Source organism: Taeniopygia guttata, chromosome W (genome assembly GCF_048771995.1).
Source record: "Taeniopygia guttata chromosome W, bTaeGut7.mat, whole genome shotgun sequence".
Classification (NCBI taxonomy): Eukaryota; Metazoa; Chordata; class Aves; order Passeriformes; family Estrildidae; genus Taeniopygia; species Taeniopygia guttata.
In genome coordinates, this window is record NC_133064.1 from 8,541,967 (window position 1) to 8,563,359 (window position 21,393).

The 21,393-nt window shown below is 46.3% G+C and overlaps 1 protein-coding gene across 1 annotated transcript; it reads left to right on the forward strand.

The window, feature by feature from the left end:
* The first annotated feature begins 1,803 nt into the window (after positions 1-1,803).
* On the forward strand, positions 1,804-21,012 carry LOC140682048 (uncharacterized). The gene is made up of 4 exons (XM_072922955.1): positions 1,804-2,746; positions 5,656-5,674; positions 6,836-6,945; positions 20,536-21,012. Exons 1-4 carry the CDS (start codon positions 1,844-1,846, stop codon positions 21,010-21,012), a joined length of 1,509 nt encoding a protein of 502 aa, XP_072779056.1. The 5' UTR covers positions 1,804-1,843.
* The last annotated feature ends 381 nt before the right edge of the window (positions 21,013-21,393 follow it).

Consider the following 21,393-nt stretch of genomic DNA (forward strand, 5'->3'; position numbering starts at 1 on the left):
ATACTAAATGGGTATGTCAACAACTTGGAGTTACACCCTGCCTATCGGTAAAAGCCTTTAATAATTCAGACTTCTGCATTCAAGTTCTAATAATCCCCAGAATCGTATACCATCCAAAAGAATACGTACTAGAACATCAAATGACCCCTGAACACTACCTGGCTAAAAGGGAACCACTTACAACACTAACGGTAGCAATTTTGCTCAGCATAGGAGGAGCAGGAGTAGGAACAGGGGTTGCCTCCTTAGTAAGTCAAAACCAGGATATGAAAGCTCTGCGCACATCTGTAGATGAAGATCTGAGTAGAATAGATAGAGCCATAAGTGAACTAGTTAAATCAGTGAAATCCCTTTCTGAGGTAGTCCTCCAAAACCGAAGGGGATTAGATTTGTTATTCTTACAGCAAGGGGGGCTGTGTGTTGCTTTGCAGGAAGAATGCTGCACTTATGTAGATCACACGGGTATTGTAAAAGACACGATGGCTGAATTACGCAAACCAATAGAACAACGAAAAAGAGAAAGAGAATCCCAGCAAAGTTGGTATGAATCCTGGCTCACCTATTCTCCCTGGCTAACCACTCTATTATCCACCCTTGCAGGACCAGTAATTTTACTAATTCTAGTACTTACTTTTGGGCCATGTATTCTTAACAAGCTTATTACAATAGTGAAAAATAGGTTAGAAGCTGCACATTTAATGATGGTAAGATCAAAGTACGAGCCACTTAGCGGAGTAGAAACTGAAGATTATTTAGAATTAAGCAAAAGGGAATTAGAGCGCTTTAGTGAACAAAAAGAGGTTTAAAATAAAAAGGGGGGATATTGTTAGGAAAATAAGGCCTTTTTGTTCATAATATAGAGTTTTTACATCCATAAAATAGAATTTTATTTAGCGTTTTCACTTGTCTGAATATGTTCTCATTTTGCCAGGCATTCCAGTGAATATCTCTCAAGGACAATTTCGTTACAAACTGTTTTAGGGAGTTGAAACTAATTTAGGGAGTTGATGTTGCTAGGCACCAAAGCACCTAAGCGAATATCTTTCAAGGACAGTTCCGCTACAGACTTAGCAAAAACATGTACTCTTGTAAAATGCAAGTAAACGTGCCTGAAAATAACATTTCTTGTTTTGAGAGGATTCCCAGATCACAGGGACAACCTTGAGGAAGACTACTGGCCTTCATCCCACGACCACCAAGAGGCAGAAAACGACCACCTAGCAACAGGGTGCACCTGCGCAGAAAAGACACCAGAACGTCACACATCCGGAAGAGAAGACCCAATAAGTTGGGGGGGAATGGGGGACGAAGTGCGGTAGTTGGAATAACTGCTGACCAGCGCACTGATTTGCTTTCGTTTCCTACCATTAATAAATCTTTTTAATTGGATTAGAAAGCCTATTGTGCTCGTTCATAACAGCGTCACGGACAGGATTTCTGTCTAGGCAGAAGGGTGCAGGTTCTGTGTAGTCTGTAACAGGGGAAGGACGTTTCTCTCCAGCCGCGCCTAGCCTGCCAGTCCAAAAAACTGAGCATGGTCTAGAAAGCAAGGGGGGAGATTCGAATTTCCCGCAGACTGCACATTGCCTTGGCGAAAAAGCACCCACACTGTCTTCCAAAATTGCAAAAGATCTCTTAGTGCAAAAGGCGGGACACTGTGTTGTTTTATGTGTATGTTTGCACTGTCTGGGAAGGAAGGGACAACTTGAGGAAACTAAGCAGAGCCTCCTAGGCAGGTTTTCTCTTCACCCACCCAGGGAAGTGAAGGGCGACACAGCGAAGACTGTGTGCTTTGGTAACTTAAGTTTGTACCTCCCTGCCGTGGTTTTGGTTCCTTCACAAAATGAGTGATAACCTTAACGATAAGGGTAAAGTTGAATTTTATGCTTTACTAGCTAAATACAATGCCAAACCTTCTCCGAGAGGAGAAGAATGGGCACAAAGTAATTGGTTTAATTTGGATAATGTGGTTGATAGAATATGTTCTTTACAACATGATACAAAATTTAAACTGGGCAGAAATAAAACCATCTTATGCTCAGTTTTCGGAGCTTGTCTTACGGCAGCTGTAGAAACTCGCTTCGAGAGAAGAAGTGAGGAAAATGCAATAATAGACTCCCTTCAAAACCTAGTTGAAATTTTGCAAAAACAATTAGATGAAGAAAAGAATAAAAGTAATTTTTTACAAGCTGCCCTTAAAGAGGAACAGATTAAAAATGCAAAGCTCACCAACAAACTAAAAGAAACAGAGGAGAAGAAAACTCCTCACATTAACCAAGTTTATCCTCACAAAGAACTTGAGGCAGTAAATAATTGTGGGGAACATTGCTGCTCTCATTTAAGACCCTTAATTAAAACAGAATATAACTATCTCAGTGATGATGATCTTGAACCCCACATCACAACCAAACACATACCATACACTGCCACCGAGTTAGCTAAGCTAAAAAGGGAATACGGATGCCTCCCATACGAATCAGAAACAGAATATGTTTTCCAGGTGTCCCTCACCGGTGGCGATCAAATTAAATTAACTGAACAAGAAGCCAGTGGGTACTGGGGCCACGGTGTCTTCTTAACAACAGGAGATAAACGTGACTCGTGGTCCCTGACACAACGTGTGGCTTTTTGGGCTGGGGGAACAAGCCCCTTGGAAAGGGGAGATCCTATAGCTATAATTAGCACCCCTGACCAACTCCTAGAAAGTGTGTCCAAAGCCACTTGTCTGCAAATGATTCACAGAAAGGTAAGCTGTCTGTCTGTTTGGCCCCTCAAATTTGATGATGTTTTTTGACTGTTTTGCCAATTGTGCCCCTCCGACACCTTGAATGTGTCCAGCCACGTCCTGAAACTCCCAACGCGACGGCCAATCCCGTGAGGGAATGACTGTGACGTCTGCCCCTGTGTCCAAGAGGCCGTTAAGCCACTTGTGCTCACCGCCGTTCCACATGTAACAGTCAATTTTGGGTCTATCCTTCCCAATCACCTGGGCCTGACACACCTCGTAGATCTGCTTTGCGGATTTCCTCCACAGGTCTTCTGGGTAGACAGGGGCCCCAGATACAGGTATGGCCTGGGCGATGATTTGCCCTTTGGGAAGGTAGACTGGCGGGTGAGCACAGTGCAGCCACAGCACCAGATGTTTAGGGTTTGCAGGTGTCAAATTGGGTGCGATAGTGATGTCGAGTGGCGTGTATTTTGTGTCCCCAAGGACGATGTACTTACTGTGGAGTTTTCTCCAGGTCCCTGGGTCCTGTGTGTCCACTGTGACAAAGTGCCAATTGCTGTCCCTGAGCAGTAGGAGTTCGGTTAGAGCCAACCTGTATGGAGAGAAGTTGGACTGGGTGTTAAGGATGGGCCTGGGATGGTCGGGGTCCCGACCAAGCCATGCCTGTGAGATGAAATTCCCAACTCCTCCCACGCAGGCTGGTTCACCAGCTCTTGTTCCCCTATTGTGCACTCCAGAAATGTCGTGTTTGGTATTATAGTTATTGTCCTCAGGTGGGTATGCTAATGTGTTGTCCCTCCTGCCCCCTGATGTTATGTTTCCCACCAAATTTGTGTCCTCACGCAGGGAGGGACTGCGCTGGGAAATCAGTTTTTTGAATGTCCCCCTGAGTTGGAGGCACCTTGCCCTTGCTGCTGTTTTTTAAAACGCAAGAAGTCCTCTTTGAGGGGGCAGTGAGATGCCCAGTGTCCTTTCTTGTTGCACAGGTTGCAGGGCCGTCCTGGATGGTAGCCTTTGGGTGGTGGCCCAGTGAAGCGGCGTGCAGGAGCCGGAGCCGTGGATGGCGTGTGGGCTTCAGCAAAGGAGACTCTCCGTGATGGCGTTTGGGGTGTCCCCGGAGGGTCTTTTGAAGGCAGGGTGACCCTTCGAGCGCACACGTCCAGCATGTCCTGGAGCGTTGGCTCTGGGTCGAGGGGCAGGCTCAGCATCGCCTGTCGGCAGGCCTCGTTGGCATTCTGCAGGGCGATCTGCTTCACCATGCCCTGCCTCAATCCGTCCTCTGGCACCTGCGATTCAGCTGCCCTGTACAACCTGTCTATGAAACTAACGAAAGATTCCTGTGTCTCCTGCTTAATAGAAAAACAGTTAACAACAGGACCACGGGGTTTTAACTTAAAAAATGCTTTTTCTGCCGCATTGGCAGCTGCTGCCAATGCCCCCCTTGGAATCTTTTCAGCCTGTGTTGTTGCCACGTCCCAATCCCCTATCCCGCACAGGTGATCAATGGTTAGCATGCCTCCATCGGTGTCAGAGGAGGTCTCGGCTTTTGCCCAAAGTTGCGGTAATGCATCCCGTACCTCCCGCCTCCATGCGGATTCCCATACCAAAAACTCAGCTTGAGTAAGCAAGCACAAAAACAGAGCGCGAATGTCAGCAGGGACGTACTCGTTGGAGGAAAGTGTGACTTTTAAAAGTCCCCGAAAGTATTCACTTTCCCGACCAAAGTCTTTTTGGGCTTTGCAAACATCTCTAATTACAGCCTGTGGGATAGGGGTCCACTGTGCCAGGGGTCTGCCCCTTTGCCGCGGGGTGTAGGTGACTGGTGCGGCAGAAAAGGCAAGCAGGGGTTGCGGCAGGTCGCGGCTTCCCCCCTCCCCCCTCCCTCCTCCTCCGCCCCCCCCCCCTCGGGAACCGAGGCCTGGGAACCAGAGGGCGGGTCGCGGGAACCGAGGGCGGAGGCAGGACCAGGGCTAGGGGGTGTGGCTGGTGTTATCTCACCCGCAAGGGCGGGGTCAGAGGGAGGACTGATGGATGATTCATTAGGGGAGGTGCCAGAAGGGGGTGGAGGGGAGGGGTGGGTGGAGAAGTCTCGGGAGTGGGAGGGGTTGGCTGTAGGGCGGAGGGGGTCGTTAGGAGACAAAGAATGCAGGGAGGGGGATGGGCATGCCATGCGGTCTCCTCCATCTTGTGCCTTGGGGCAGGGAAGGGAATCATTTTGGGAAACGTCCGGGGAAGGTCCTGGGGAAGGGTCTGGGGTTTTAAAACTCACAACTTTGCTAAGAGAGGAGGTTTGGGGAGGGGAAGGGTGCAGGGCGATGCTAGCATCGTCCTGCAATGGAGCCTGGGGGTTAACAGAGAGGCCAGAATCTGCCTGCGGCTCGTTTTGCCGGAATGCCTGTCTGAGAATCCCCGGGATAGGGAGAGAGGGGTAGGAGAGGGTTTTTGGGGGATTTGGGGGGCTTGGGAGGCAGCGTTCGCCCTGCGGTGGCTCTGGCTTCCCTTTGCAGTTATCTTTAACAATATTCTTCAATAGGATTGCCAGGTGGATAAAAATTGAGAGGGACTGATCCTCCTTTTGGGCAATTTCTTTTTCCACTCGGTCCCAGAATTGAACTTGGTACAAATTTTCCTGCGACAGGTCCTGGAAAGACTGCAGAAGCCACCGTGCAAAACGCTTCACGTCTGATTTTTTACATTTCTTCCCTCCCCCCACTAAAATTCCTAGGGTTTGAACATAAATTCTCTCCTGTGACACAGACATTTTTGCACCCATTATGTCGATGTTAAGGCGTGTCACAACCCTCGCGGCTGGTAAAATATCAAAAGAAAAAAAAGACACCTGTTGGAGACTGGGAAGCTTTCCCTTACTCACTCCCTGAAGCGGGAGACAAAATGTGGGCTCTTACGCCCTCTTGTGGGAGAAAGAGAAACTCACCCCAAAGGGAGCAAGGCATACCCAGCCCAGGGGGACCCCGGTAACTCACCACGGGTCCGGCGACGTCCGAAGGCGAAACGAAAATTCCAGCTGCGAAGTTTTCGCAGTGGGGGGGGCCGAGCTTCGGCGGTGCTAGCCAAAGGTGCCGGCCCCACCCCTCTGGAAGCCCTGTCTCCTTAAAACGGAACCGCGGCTTGCGAGGGTGTTGTAACATCCACGAGGTAAATCAACGAGCTTTTCGGGGCTCGGTGGTCCTCAGTCCGTGTGCTTGGAGCTCCCAAGCCACACGTTGGATGCCACAACTGCCTTAGCGCTTTCTTGTCCCCTCTTTTGTCCCAGCTAGCTCTGTGAGGGGGGGGGAGCGCTGGCAACTTCCGTGTTTTCCAGCGAACCCTTGCGGGTATCTGCCGGTGCTGCGTGGGTTTGGGAGCGAGGCGAGTCCCGAGGGGAATAAAAGGAGAGAGACTTTTTCCCCCGCGGGCGATATCTCGGTTTATTACGGCTTGGTCGGGAAGGCAAAAACCGAGAATGCTGCTGCGCGCTAAGTTCGAGTTTGTCCGTGCCGCCTGGCCGATTCGGGGGCGGGGCGGCGCGCTCCGAAGCTGGCCGCGAGCCAAGAGAGGCTGTGTGCAGAGCCGCGGCGCTGCAGCCGGCACGTGCGGGAGCCGCGGCGACCGCGGAAGCGGCGGCAGCGGCGGTGAGGCTGTGGCAGCGATCGCGGGGCAGTCTGAGACGGCCGCGATCGCCCGAGGCAGCGGCGGCGGTTGCGGCAGTCGGGAGCCGGGAGAGAGAGAGCCGCGGCAGCACGCAAGGATCCGGCGGGAGAAAAAGCCCGCGGCGGCACGCAGGAATCAGGCGGGAGAAAAAGCACTGGGGCGTCCCCAACCCGTTCTATAAGTACTGGATAGGGGAATCCCGGGGCAGCCAATGAGATAACACCACGGGGGGACTGGGGATATTGGGGTGCAGGGGTCCAGTGGGAGATGGACAGATGGAAGGGTGCCAGGTCGTCTCTCGACCCCGCCGCGTGGCTGACAGATGGTCTGAGAGAAGTAAACAGAGTGACTAAGGTAAACCGCGGGGGGAAATGGGAGAACCCGGGAGGTCACTTACAGAGTGCGGGGGGATACATGGAATGACCTTATACATGACACAATTCCACAATTCCTGGCAATCCCCGATGAAATTACCTTTGAAGCCTGAAATAATGACCCCTTTAATTTGTGGGCTTCCAGAAACACTCAAACCTACTGCCATAGCCTTACAGAAAACTACACCAGCTGTATCTCCTGTAGAAAGACCAGACAGATTTCCTAGTAACCAGATGAACTCATTGGTTCCCCTTTATGACTTGCTGAGGAAAGGAGTAAAATGGGATTGGACTTCTTCTCAGGAAGAAGCATTGCAATTGCTGATTTTTGAAGTAACAGCTCATCAAGCTCTGGGTCTCGCTCATCCTACAGACCCCTTTCAAGTAGAATGGGGACTTGCTGTCTCAGGATTGTCAATACACATTTGGCAGCGGGGACCCGAGGGTCCAACAAGGCCTGTTGTTTTTTATTCCCGTGGTTTCAGAGATGCTGAGAAAAGGTGCACTACCTGGGAAAAGGGATTGTTTGTGGTCAGCCTGGCTCTCATTGAAGTGGAAAGACTTGCACTACAACTACCAATTGTATTGAGAAGCCCTTTCAATGATATTAAGACAGTCACTACTGGGACCCCCCCTCCTGACGGGGTGTCTCAGAGGGCCTCGGTAAGAAAGTGGTATGCTCAGATTGAACATTACTGTAACATCTTTACAATAACAGAAGGAGCTGTGAAAAATTTGGCAATACAAGAAACTGAGAGCTTGGATAGCAGCCAGGACAAACCTCCCTCTGTAATCAAAGTGGCCCCTCCTTTCTGCCCTGAACAATCAGCAAACTCTTGGTTCACTGATGCCTCTGCTAAACGAGAAGGGAAGGTGTGGACATACAGGGCAGCAGCCCCCCACATTTCCTCTGGTGAACTAATTAATGAGGGAGAAAGCAGTTCTCAGGTCAAGGAGCTGAGAGCTGTCTGGAGTGTTTTCCAACAAGAAGCACAGAACGCCTCTCTTGTCTGCCTCTACACTGACTCCTATGCTGTGCATCAAATGATCCTGATAATCCAGCACATTACCCTGGCCAACCTGTTCTGGTGGACGTCCCTTACTACAGGGCTGGTACCACTTGTGCTAAAACCCCCTCTGAATAAATGTGCATGGAAAGCCTCTGGTGCTCTAGGGAAAGAGCATTGGATAAATACATGCAGGATAATTCCATCATTCTAACCTCTTCTGCCTCTTGCTGGCAGGATTCTGTTGTGTTTACTTTTACAGAAGAACTCCGAGGGACATGAAGACCACCTAATTCATGATAAAACTGGTAATACTGTCCTGCATCCTACCACAACCCCATGGCCAGAAACCAGCTGAGTGGTTGCGGTCTGAAATAATTGTGGTAGTATGCAGAAAAAGTGAAAAGATCTCTTTAAGCACAAAAAGGTTTGTATGCACCAAAGCGTAAAGGATTGTTGACACAATTTCACATTAACACAAACTGCAGAAGTAGCTTGTCTTTGGTCCAAAAGTACTGAAGCGCTTTCTTTTAAGTTTAAAGTATTGATTTAAATACTGGGGAGAACTTGATGTTAATGTTGTGATACCTACCACCCAACCACCAGTTATGCTTACCCCAAAAATTTCTAAAGTTGAACCATATATATAATCAGGAAAAATGGCCAACAACAAATATTGTTCAATCCGGCATGGTCTCTTAAACATGTTAAATTGCTAATGCAAAGCAATGTCTCTGAAATTTAGCCAGCTTGTTCACCTTTCTTGCAAACTTCTTTCCAGGGTTGGACAACCTGGTTATGACAGTGGAACCCTTCTAAAACACGAAAACCAAGAGACATAACTGGTGTTGTGGGAACAGGATTGGGAATTCTAAACAGTATTAATTCAGAAGTATTATTAAATAAATTGGCTGCTACAACTAAAGATTTGACCCAATTACAACAACCATTGCAATCATCCTTATCAGCCTTGGGAACACATCAGTGGTTGCTAACAAACATATTACCAAATTGGGAAAAGGTAAATATGAATGACCATGAATTGATAATTGATGCACTCAATGCTACACAAAGCAACGTTTCCTTAGCCCTTAGCTGCATCCAGGCACAATTATGGATGCGGTCAGTTGCTGCTTCAATTATAAGAGAAGGTGAAGAAGGCACGTTTCCTATGGAAATTCGGAAGATAGTTTGGGACAGTGCCACTGACTTTGAAAAAGATTTCCAATCCTGGTGGAATTTGGTGAACTTTACTTGTGACCCCACTGCAAACTTAGCCACAGCTTTTGTGTTAACCATACGCAATGCCTCCGTGCATTCAATATTCCCCATCATTGCATTAGGATTGAATCATGATGGAGCCACTCTCTATCCTTCCGAGCATAGAGAATGGGCCCGACAAATTGATGATAAATGGCAAACTGTTAACTTAGAATCTTGTATTGTCCGAGAACAACAAGGGTTCATCTGTGAAGGCAATGCAATTATAGCTCAGGATATTTGCCTGGACACTGAACAAAATATCTGTCACTTTGAAATCCATCCTAATGAAACTCCTAAAACATTCCTTGTATATATAGGCAATGGATGTGCATGCTTTAGAACTGCTTGTAACACAGTGTATGTAGAAGACACAGTAGTAGATACTAAAAATCATTCAAATTTTTGTGCTTGCAATTTCACTAAAATTACAGGATGTGATTTTTCTTTTGAAGCTCCAGTTACCTCATATCAACTTTTAGAATCTAATTACACGCTGATCCATAAGCTATTGCCTACCCCCATTGGAATGAATCTTACTCTGGTAAGGCAATTGTTGCTTCACCAGGACTTAATTAAAATCTTAGGAAAAATCAAGGAGAACGGACAAAAAACACTGGTAACTATTCATCATGATGTACAAGAAATACATCGGGTTATAGAAAGAGTGAAAAGTGATGCAGAACATAGGTGGTGGGATACACTTTTTGGGTGGTCACCTACTGCTACAGGTATCCTGAACAAATTGTGTCATCCCATTGTTGTCCTTTTGATTTTAGTTTTAATTGGCTTTGCTTTATCAGCAATCTTGCTTATTATGAATTGGAGAACGATAAAACGATTAACAAAATTGACAGCTATAATTAATGCACACCACTTGGCCGATGTGCTTTATACTATAGACATCCCCAGGACTATAGACACAAAGCAATTATAAGATTGGAAGATTGTTTGTTTTAGTCACTTAGAAAACCTGATTTGAATTCTTAAAGATTGTTTTATTAGTTTAAAGAATTGTTTTAATATTATTTAATCAAGTCATTGTTTATTAATTAGAAAATTGTTCCAATTAAAATTTTTCAATTAATATTGCTTCAATTTATTAATTATTGTTATTGTTTTACTATTTCCCCTATTCTCTTTTCCCCTTCTTTTTCTTTTCTTTCCTTTCTCTGGGATATGCTGCCAACACTAGACGAGTCCTGAAGACTTCACAATGACACTACAGAACCCTGCTGAAGATCTCTTGAGGGCAATCGTCAGTCACGGGGTGGTGTAAGAGGCCGTCTGAAGACCCTCACTCATTTGCCTGCCGATTGCCACGAGAAGGAACTCCCTTCCCCCACTGCAGTTCCGGCTTGGAGAATGCAACAGTGCAGGTGCAGCCGCTGTACCGTTACGTTCCGTTCCGAAAGAGGCCCGGCAAGAACTTGGCAAGAAGTTGGCAAGGACTTGGCGAAGACCCAGCGTGGACCCAGCACAGAGCGGCCTGCTGCAATTCCTGCTTCACTCTCCACCTTTAAGCCGAATGAACTGTTGGGGTGACTCTGGTGGTCTCTCACTGAAGACCCCTCCTCTGCCTCGTTACCACCGTGACAGACGGAGATCAAGAACCCTCTCCCCAAGGACTGACACTGAGACCCCTACCACAGAGAGTGGTGGTGGGGGGGGAATGACATGACCTGTTCTTCTCCAGTAACTTCAATGGACTTATTCATTATTGTGTTTGTTCAGCCTGGATGATTTTCTGTAGATACACCTGTTCCCCCCATAGCAATTTCAATAGACTCTCATTGTTCTGCATGTTCCCCCCTTTTCCTTCTGTGGACTATAACTGGACCCCTGGGTTGGGTAGGATTTTGGAGACTCTCCCCAACACAACAAGACGGATCCCCATTGTCCGGACCACTGAGGACCTCGCCTGTGTTGGTAGCTATTCCCATCCCCCCCTTTCTCTCTCTCTCTCTCTCTCCTTTTTATTTATTTTCTGACCCCACTATCGCATTTATTGGTTTTGGCCCTTAATAAAGGTGCATCTGTTGTGATTAAACTGATAGTCCCCTGCTGTTTGTCTTTTGCATTTTGGGATCGGCTAACGAACCATCACGACACCCCGCTATAAGCGGATCGTGACACATGAATGTTAACAATGCGTAGGGATTGGCAACCACTGGATAAATGTCCTTAGTTATTTCATTTATTGCTCTCAAATCCTGCACTAGTCTATACTCACCATTGGGTTTCCTCACTGGAAATATAGGTGTATTATATTCTGATTCACATTCTTCTAAAATTTTGTATTTCAAGAATTTATCAATAATTTTTACTCTTCCCTGCCGTGCTTCTGGTTTTACAGGATACTGTTTAATCTGTACTGCTTTTGCCCCTTCCTTTAATTCAACATGTATTGGTTGTGCTAATTTAGATTTCCCAGGTATATCTGTTTCCCATACTGAAGGAATTACTGCACCTTCTACTTCCCTAGGAATAGAGGGAGCTGTTTTTTCTTTAATCGTTAAAATTTGTCGTGTCTTTGATTCAGGTATTTTCATTAGAAGCTCCCCATTCTCAAAGGTTATCGCTGCATCAAGTTTTGCCAAAAAAATCTCTACCTAAAAGGGGAATTGGACACTCAGGCACATACAGGAATTCATGTGTCAGGACCTTATTTCCAAAACACAGATCTAAGGGTTGTAGGAATGGCCGATTTTCCTCCTTCCCTGTTGCCCCAACTACTGTTGTTTGTTTGTCCCCAATTTGTCTTTGAAAATCATTCAGTACAGAATACATGGCCCCCGTATCCACCAGGAATTTTACTGCTCTATCACCTAGCTGTATGGTCAATAAAGGTTCCTTGGTATTTCCTGTATTTAGTCAATTACTGTATTCACCCAGCACCATTAATTTTGCAATATCTTGATTCTGGCTTGGCTTGTTGCCTTGGTAAAACCGGTTTGGACACTCATTCTTCCAGTGACAGTTTTGCTTGCAAAAAGCGCAGTGGTTAAATCCTAATTTTGGTACAGCATTTCCCCCGTGTCCTCTGCCAAGTCCACCTCCCCTCCCCAGTCCACAGCCACCCCTGCCCCTCCCTCTCATGCCTGGGTTTCCTTTCCCTTGTATTACTGCCAAGAGGTTTTGCTGTTGTCTTTTACTTATTTCCTTTTCCTGGTTATTGTATACTTTCCAAGATACTTCAAGCAGTTTGTCCAGATTTCTTAATTCTTCCCCTTCTAGTTTTTGCAGTTTTCTCCTAATGTCATCCTGTGACTGCCCCAGGAAAATGAGAGCGAGCTGAACCTTTGCTTGTGGTGTATCTGTTTGGAGATCTGTATTTTCTCGCCGCTTCCTTAAGCCTTTCCAAAAATGCAGTAGGGGATTCTTTCTTCTCCTGCCTCATCTCATACAATTTAGACCAATTTATAGTCTTAGGCACAGCATTCTGAACGCCTATCTGGACCCACTCCTGATATTTCTTCAGCCTCTGCATATGCCCAGGTGCATTAGGATCCCACCCTGGATCCTTGGTTGGAAAATTATCATCTAATGTTCCCATTACAAGCCTATTTCTGATATCCTCCCTTGCCCTTTCCTTGGCTGCTCTAAGTACCATCTCTTTCTCTGTAGAATCCATTAGGGTGTCTAATATTATTTGTGTATCATCCCAATCTCGATTCTGAGTTTTCATAATAATTTTTGCCACTCTTGCCACTTTATCAGGATTTTCTCTTTAAGTTCCAGCCGATTGTTTCCAAAATACTAAATACGCAGGGGAAAAAGGTACTTTTACAAACACCGGCCCCTCCGCTCCTATTCCCTGTCGTAAGGGGGCAATCACAGTCCGCTTCTGTCTACCCAGATCTTTTCTGGCCAAGACCGGGGTGGGCTTTGACCGATTCCGAGTGTTATGAGATACCGGTATCGCAGATTCACTTTCAGCTCTACTCTCGCTATCTCCTTCACTTTCATCCTTCCCCACTTCTATGTATCACAGTCAAATTTAGATCATCTCCAGGGAAAGAGGGGTCAGGTGATGGTGGAAGAGGAGGATAGGGAGAGATGGTTTGAGTGAGTGAAATAGGACTAGACAAAATAGGATTGGGTCAAGCAGGTGATGAAGTAGGGGTAGGGGCAGGCAGGATAGGGTTAGATTCTCTTGGTCTTGCGGGGGGTTACCTGTAAATCAACATCTGTATCATTCCTCCGACTCAGACTTTCTTTCAATGTAAAATGTTCTAAACAACGTTTCTCCTTCACACAAACCCCACACTTATCACTTGTAGATGACTTAACTACCATCAATCCACATTCAACCTGCCATTCTGGCTTATCTCGCAAGTAGAAAAACAAATCAATATACGGAACCTCATCCCATTTTCCTTCGCGTTTACAAAAAAAAACATCAATTGCAAAATAGTGTTATGTTGCAATGTTCCATATGGTGGCCACTTTTCACTGCCTTCCAAGACATATTCTGGCCACGATGTATTACAGTAATCAATTAACTTACCCCTATGTAAGTCTTGCCCAAAATTACCTTGTTTCCAATGTGCTAATAAGCACCCCAAAGGAGAAGAACGTCGTATGGGGGCATTGCCTCCCAAAAGACCCTTAAGCTTCTCCATATTACAGCTATAAGACACCACAGAATGCCGAACCTGCAATGCTTTCGCGATGTCTAACGGACGGCGCCTAGGCAATACCACGGGAATTCCTTTAACCCAACCGAGCGTAGCTTTCGCTGCATCTTATCGGCAGGTTCCACACCAGAGTAAAATCATCTTACCTCTCTCCAGGGGATGTTGTGAGCGGCGGAGGGTCACAGTGCCAATGGGCTCCCTGAGAATTCCTCGGTGCCGGCTGGAGGTCCTCAGCAGTGCCCGCAGGGTCCCAATCTGGGTTCGCCAAAATGTTAGCGTTCAGGAACACACATAATCATGGGATATAATTATATACAGGTGCTTTTATTGAGAGCTCTGGGAATCAGGGGTACAGACCCAAATCTGACTCCGACATGGCTTTCGAGCTGAACGCATTTTATATTCTATCGTTATATAACTTACATATTAATTATTAAACTTATATTGTTCTATTGTATACATTGACATGAGTTTCTCGTGATCTTTCTTAGGTCCCTGACCACAGTTTCTCCTGATTATTCTTACGATTAAACAGTAATTATATATAATTACTAAACAATCATCACATCTAACAATTATATAATTTATCATGTACTAGCTACACAGGTGCAGTTCTAGCAAGGCACAAAGTCTTCATGTACTTAGGGTATTTATTTTTCTTTTCAGGGCCCACTAAACTTAATTTTCCTTTTGTCCTGGCTTGTAAGATAAGGATGCATTCTATTGCCATCTGTTGGAGGTTGGGCAGTTTTCTTATCTCTTCCAAGAACAATGTCTCCCTACGGGGAAATATTTTCTGTTAATAGACTATTGAATGACTCACTGCATGGCTGGTAAAGTTACATCATCCCGTTGTGAGATGCTCCACCCAGAGGGGAGGAGCCAAGCATTCTTACCTGCGTAAAATCAGCACTTTTTGAGACACTGGCAGCCACTTCGCTGGATTAACAGAGAATCAGGTCTCTTCTCTGCTGAATTCCCAGAGGAAGGCCAGGCCCAACTACTACCAGACATTCAGAGAAAACTACACCCTTCTAGAGATCACCACTTCAGCAGCATTTCATCTGCCACTCCAGGAGGAGCAGCCACCATTTTAAATGGACTACTACCAACACCCTGACTCCTCAGGGTGTCAGGTTTCTGACTCCATCAGTAGTTTTGTTTGTACTAATTACATTTTATTAGTATTATTATTTTTATTTAGTTTTTCTCCTAGTAAAGAACTGTTATTCCCATTCCCATATATTTGCCTGAGAGCCTTTTTAAAAATTGTGGTAATTCAGAGGGAGGGGGTTTACCTTTTCCATTTCACAGGAGCCTCTTGCCTTCCTTCACAGTCTCCTGTCTTTTCAAACCACGACACCTTTTAACCCTAAATCCCCATGATTTTAAAATCCTTCTACTATCAGTTTTGCTTGGCTAGCTTGGTTTTGTTGGCCCAGGCAAGAAGTTTTTCCCTTCCTTGGCTTTGGAGAAGCTGCAGCAGCAATCCTTCAGCTGCCTTTTGAGGTGAACTGAGAAATGGGAGCAGTGGGAGAGGGGTTGCTTGGGACCAGCAGGAGTGGGGTCACTCTATTTCAACCCCACGCCTCAGGAAGACAAGCTGGGGAGGGGAGTGGGTCCTGGTTTTAATTTTAGTGGGAGCCCTAATTAGGGAATACCATTCCTAAACCACGACACAGAGTTAATTAGAAGTTATGCAATGTCAATCCATAGATTTTGAAACATTCAGGAATGAGTGGTTGGCAAAAGAGAGACTTATGGATGTGCTGCCATTATTCAGGAGTGCTTAGATCATGAAAGGAGTCCATGTAGCAAATGGTAGAGGCCACTGAGTTATTCCAATGTGTTTTAATGCAAGTAATGCTTAGTGAAAGAAATTGGAGTGACAAATTTGTGTCAGTAATGCAGTTTTGGTAATTTTTGATAATTTATTAATTTTTTTAAATGCTACTGCCACACTTTAAACTTTGGAATTATTATTTTATTATTTTAGAATATCACATCTAAAACATTCAAAACTTGTGCGCAAAGTAGGACCACCCTCCAGCTGCTGAAATACAGATGAGACAGGAAGCACTTGGAATTCACTTTCACTGTTCTCAATATATGTGACTTCTGAATCATCTGGTATGTGGCAAGAAAAGGACTACTGGAAGAAATCACAGATGTTAGTATTCTATATAAGGAGTGGGCATTAAATTCTAAGTACAGATTTGCATGCATGCTTTGCTGTTAAGCACCTGCATAAAGAGATGATTTAACCTCTGGATGGATGGAGTATAGAATTGCTTTGTTGTCCAGACAGATTTTTGCAATGACCTTTCTGTTTCACGTGCATTCAGTTAGAATATTTCAATCTGGAATATATATTCTTTAGGCCAAGAATTACAAAAACATGCTTATGTGCCCAGATCTCGGTGGATCTTTCTTGACCAAACATATTTTTTAGAAAAAGGCTTTTATTGTCCACCATGAATATGATTTTTTTGTGTTCCATTTTTTACTCAAAAGTCTTAGTATTTTTGAATTTGTATAGAAATTAAGCTTGACAAAATCTGTTTTATATATAGCCATATGAACATTGAAATCATCCTGTTGAAATAATGCTATTCATTTCAAGTCCTTGACAAAAATGTCCCAGAATAGAACTATACAAGGTGTTTTGGAGTTGCTGCAGTAGTATTGTGCACTGTTATCTAGTGTATCTATTTACTTTTGAGATTCACTGAGATTTGCTGTCAAATTAACAGTTTTTGCTCTTTTAGGACTTTTAAAATAGCATGGTCCAGAACACAGTTTTATTGCTTGTCTCAGCTTTTAAAAATTATTATTATTGTTTAATGAAACTTATTATTGGCTTATGTCGTTTATTCTCTTTTCCTCTACTGCTGCCTTTTTTGACAAAGTTCAAAGAAAAACATGTACAAATTCGGGATTATTATGGAAAAATCCAACAGCTGTGAATAAGTATAAGGGAATAAAGAAGAAATCTTAATCTATATGAGCATTACTATTGCCTCTCCTGGCCTTAGCTGTTTCCTGGTAGCTGAAGCATTCTGTTAGGAGACATTAATGACACAGAAAATCTAATTTATTGCCACAAGCCAAATCTGAATCTTTTTGCTGTAAATGAGCACTTAATTTCTGAAGAAGAGGTAGAGGGTAGCAACATTTTTCTGGCAAAGGCAAATGCTAATAAAATCAACTGTCATTTAATGGCAAAGGTAAAAAGACACTAAACCAATGGACAACAAACTAGTTTTGTGGTAAAGAAATGTGGTTCGACACTGGCTAAAAGCCAGGCACCCACAAAAACCATTCACTCATTTTCCTCTGCTATAGTTGAGCAGAGGAGGGGGTAAAAAAAAAACCCAAAGGGCTCATGAGTTGAGATAAGGATTAGGAGAAAACATTCTAAGGGCAAAAAAGGCTCAAACTTAAAGGGATAAAGTAAATTTATTATTAACAGAGTCAGTGGAGGATAATGAGGAATAAAATAAGCCTTTAAAACACCTTTTTTTCCCCCAGCCCCTCCTTCCTTCCCACCGATAACGCAGGAAGACGGGGCATGAGGGCTTGGGTTAGTTTTTCACTCAAAAATCTTTCTTAAGTTTGCTTAGGGAGGGGTGTCTTTTTTTTCTGCTATGCTGTGGGGTACAACTCACGGGAGGCATTCTCTGTGAACTTGTCCAGCGTGGTTCTAATTTCATGAGTAGCAATCCTGCCTGACCTGCTGTAATGTGAGCCCCTCCCACGGGCAAAACAGTCTTCCCAAAACTGCATGGCATGGGTCATTTTAATCTATGGGGTGTAGTCTTTTAAGAATAAGATGCTCTAGTTTGGAAGCAAGGGCCCTCTATCTCTGGACACAAAGGCCCTCTTTCTCTGTTTGGGTCTCCCACTGGATCACAGCTTTCTCTGGCATCCACACCCTTCAGTGTGAGCACCTTTTCTCACAGGCTGCAAGGGGATTTCTGCATTCCCCCATGGACTTCATGAATTACAGTGAGACTGTTTGTTGTATTATAGTCCTCACCATGGCTTGCAGAGAGATCTCAACTCTGATGCTTGGAGCACCTCCTCGCCCTCTTTCTTTTGACTGACCTTGGTGTCACCATGTGTTTTATCTCCACATATCCCTACCTCCTCCTCTTTCTCCAACTAGGAGGGGAAAAAAATTCCTGCTCGTAAGCACTATTGCCAACAGACTCCACCAGTTCAGAGATTTCTGCAGTATTTTGCAGTGCTGAAAAGTTAAGCTTGTCCAGGCTATGAGCCAGGGAATCGCTTGCCATGCCCCTCGCTGCCAGCTACATGGCCCCTGTTGCCACCATGCGGGTGGATGCGGGTGGCACTGGCCACTGTGGCGTCATTCAACATCTCTCTTCATGCAGGGCGCCGAAAAGGAGAAGCTGCTGCCACCTCCCCTGCCCTTCTGCCAGTAGCATGGCTGGTTGAAATTGGCCAAGCAGGCAAATTTCCCTGTGAGCCGTGCCAAGATGGCAGCAACTATGTGGCTGGGCCATCCATATGGCCACATGACGGTGCCAAGAAGGAGAACCTGCACCCACTGCCCCACCTTTCTGCCTGTGGTGTGGCTGGCTAGAGGTGACCAGGCAGGCAAAATTCACAGGTAGCCATGCTGAGATGGCAGTGGCCTCATGGTTGCTCACAGTGCAGGGATGGCCCCAGCTGCAGCGCTTTGCCACCCCTCCAAAGAACTGCTCATAGTTTTGATTTCCTTCTTAAATATGTCATCACAGAGGTTTTACCAACTTCTCTAATTGGGCCAGCAGCATGTCCATCTTCAGAGCCATCAGAGATTGGCTCTGTCAGACACAGTGGAAGTTTCTAGCAGCTTTTCTCAGAAGCCATGTCTGTGGCTTCCCCCCCCCCCCCCCAAAAAAAAAAACCCAGTCTGTGTTAGACCAACACAAGAAAGGATAAGGGTTTACCACTTGACTTTTTATTCCCATGTGGACAGTTAATCACTACTGATCATCATCAGATTCCAGCAACTGTAGGATAGACCACATATGCTTTCCTTAAACTGTCATCAGTAGAGAAAGATTGGCTGAATGAGAAGGCTGTTCCTCTGCATCAGTCCCCAATGCTGACTCCAAATGAAAAGCCATAATGAGGCCCTTTGTTATTTTGCAAGTGGTAAATTGTCATACCCCAAGACATAAGGCTTTAGGAGCCAGAAACTGGAATCAGTCTCCTTTTACTTCTCTATATTAATGCAAGCCCTAGCCTTTCCGGTATGATGTGTAACACTTCTTCAGAAGTCGCCCATTCATTTGAGAGGGGTCTAGTCTCTTAATAAAAATTTAAACAACAGTCAACCTTCAGAAGCAGAAAAATAAAATTTGCACTGCAACTCCCTGTTGGTTATGTCAGTTTTTTAATGGTCCAAGTGGAATATTTTTTAAGTTTTCTGAAAGTTTTCTCATGGATGTTTATTCCTGTCTCAGTTTTGAGAATATAAGTCTATTAAATGCTTGCTTTTTCCTTCTTGCTGTGATTTGTTAGTAAAGACAGAGAAATGCTAAATATTTTATTTCCCTGTCTCTAAAATATCTGTATGTTATAGTGATGCCAAAATTATTTTTGCTTTTATATATTCTTCATATATATTTGTAGCTCTGTAGGCTATTATTATATATAGTTCTTATCTAACTCCAGCATTTTTCCTATTCTGATAGACAGAAAGACAAAACACATTCCAAAGACCCTATCTTAATCTTGCTTTTTCTGGGAGCCAGGGATGAACCATTCTCCCAAGACACTTTCTTGTTGCCCTGATTTTTTAAGATTTTCTAAAGCCTTTTGAGTTTACATTCTTGTAGCAAACTTTCTCACACAACTTTCTGTAAATAACCTATTGTTTTGCATTCCTTCATAGAGGCAGAGAAATTTGATGGACTGGTAGTTTGTCCAGTGTCGTTGGAGAGGTAGCACGTTCATCCTCCAATCTACTGTCACCTTTGGAAAACTATAAATGCTGGAGTCAGAGAAAATAAAATTAGTCTCTTTATCGTGACAATAGCAGTGACTGCGTCGTGCTTTCTCCTATCCTCTAGTGACATCTGGTGACCGCCGAAGTGCATTGCAGCTTAGGTCGGGTGAGATTGTGCTTACCCCCCCGCCCTTGTTTGGCGTTTTGCCTGCTGTTCTGGTGATGGAAACCTCTATGGGTTTCATGATGGAGTGTCTGGTTTTGGACCTTTCGAGGGGCCTCCTGGAGCGGAAACGTGTTTCCGTTTCCTGGAGTGATTTTGAGAGGCTGTTTATATGGGCGAGGCAGCAAGGGTTCTTTTCCAACACTGCGGAGGCGCTCTCCTGGGAGACGTTATCTCTCGTGGGAGGCAGTCTCATGGACGCCCTGCTTGATGACTTCTCTGTAGAGGTTGGGTCACTGCTGATGCAGTGGAAAATGTTTGACGCGGTTTGGCAGGGGTCTGGATTTTGTAGCTCTCGGAGTTCTCTGGGGGACCCGTCCATCTCGGACGTGGACGATAGGGAATTTGAGTTCCTGCAGGATGCAGACCCTTCCCCTTCTCCCTGAGACGGTGAGCCGGAAGACGGCTCCTCCTCTGGGGTGGATTGGGCTCCCAGCCAGTTGGCACCGAGCGGCCGGTCAGTGGACGGAGACCCGCAGGCTTCTGGGGGCTCGGTGGAGACGGCTCGGCCGCCGTGCCCAGCCCCGTGCCGCGGAGGTAGTGGGATGGGGTAAAACCCGCCCTCTCTTTGTGCCTTCCCGGCGCGAGGGGGCGAGGGGGGGCCCTTGGATCAGCCCCCGCCTCTGCTTGCGTCTGATTCGGTGACGACACATTGTTCGAATTGCGGTGTCTCTACGACATACGCCCTAGGGACGGAGGGAGCGGGCTCGCCCGCTTCGACCTCGGATTCGTCTTCCCGGGGAGAGTCGTCTCCCATTTCTGAGCCTGCGCAGCCTGCTGGGCAAGCGCAGGCAGTGGAAGCCGCCGAAGTCGGGGCTTTGGTCGGTGTTCCGTCAGGCCCCACCCCAGCAGGCGGACAGCCCGCCCCGCTCCGCTCGGCGGGGGCGGTGCCCGCTGTGCGGCTTCGCGTCATGGGTTCGGTGGCTCCGCGCGCCGCGTCTCTCTCTGCGCCCCTGGCACGGGGGAGTGGGGTGCCATGCCGGGGTTGCGGTGCGCGGGCGCCTGTGTCCGCTGCAGTGCTCTCTGCCAGTGCTGCGGTGGACAGCACTGCCGAGCTGCCGGCTGGTTCGGCCCGGCCTTCCGCAGGCGTTGGGGCTGCGGCGCGGCGGGGCGCTGGGGTGTTTACCTTTGGCGCGACTGCTGACGCGGCTGGCGGGAGACCAGTGAGTTCCCGTGGCCGCCAATCCTCCCCCTCGGCTTTGTCGACCCTCCCCGCCTGCCAGGTGACCGTGCGTCCGAAGGACCACAGGCGGTTTTGGCAGGAGATCCGAGATAAGGCCGAGGGAGATTGCCGATGCGCTCTTCTCCCCAATGCCTTTCCCTTGCCCCGGCTAGCTCTGGGGAGAAGGGGCGGGCAGATTTCTAGCGCTTCCCGCTGAACCCTCACAGGTCTTTGGGAAGCACTATCGGAGTTCAGAGAGCAGTCAGCAACCCCATGGCTATTTAATGGAGGGAGTCTCTCTCCGGGGGGCGAATTCTGTTTATTGTAATCCAACGGGGAATACAATAATTTGAAGGGAACCAGGCATGCCGCGCCTGCGTTTGCCG

Bases quoted from the DNA above. Each gene is read 5' to 3' on its own strand.
- LOC140682048 (XM_072922955.1), top strand. From the start codon at position 1,844: ATGAGTGATAACCTTAACGATAAGGGTAAAGTTGAATTTTATGCTTTA. The intron at 6,946-20,535 runs GTATCTCCTGTA...CATACGCCCTAG, and splicing joins TACAGAAAACTACACCAGCT to GGACGGAGGGAGCGGGCTCG.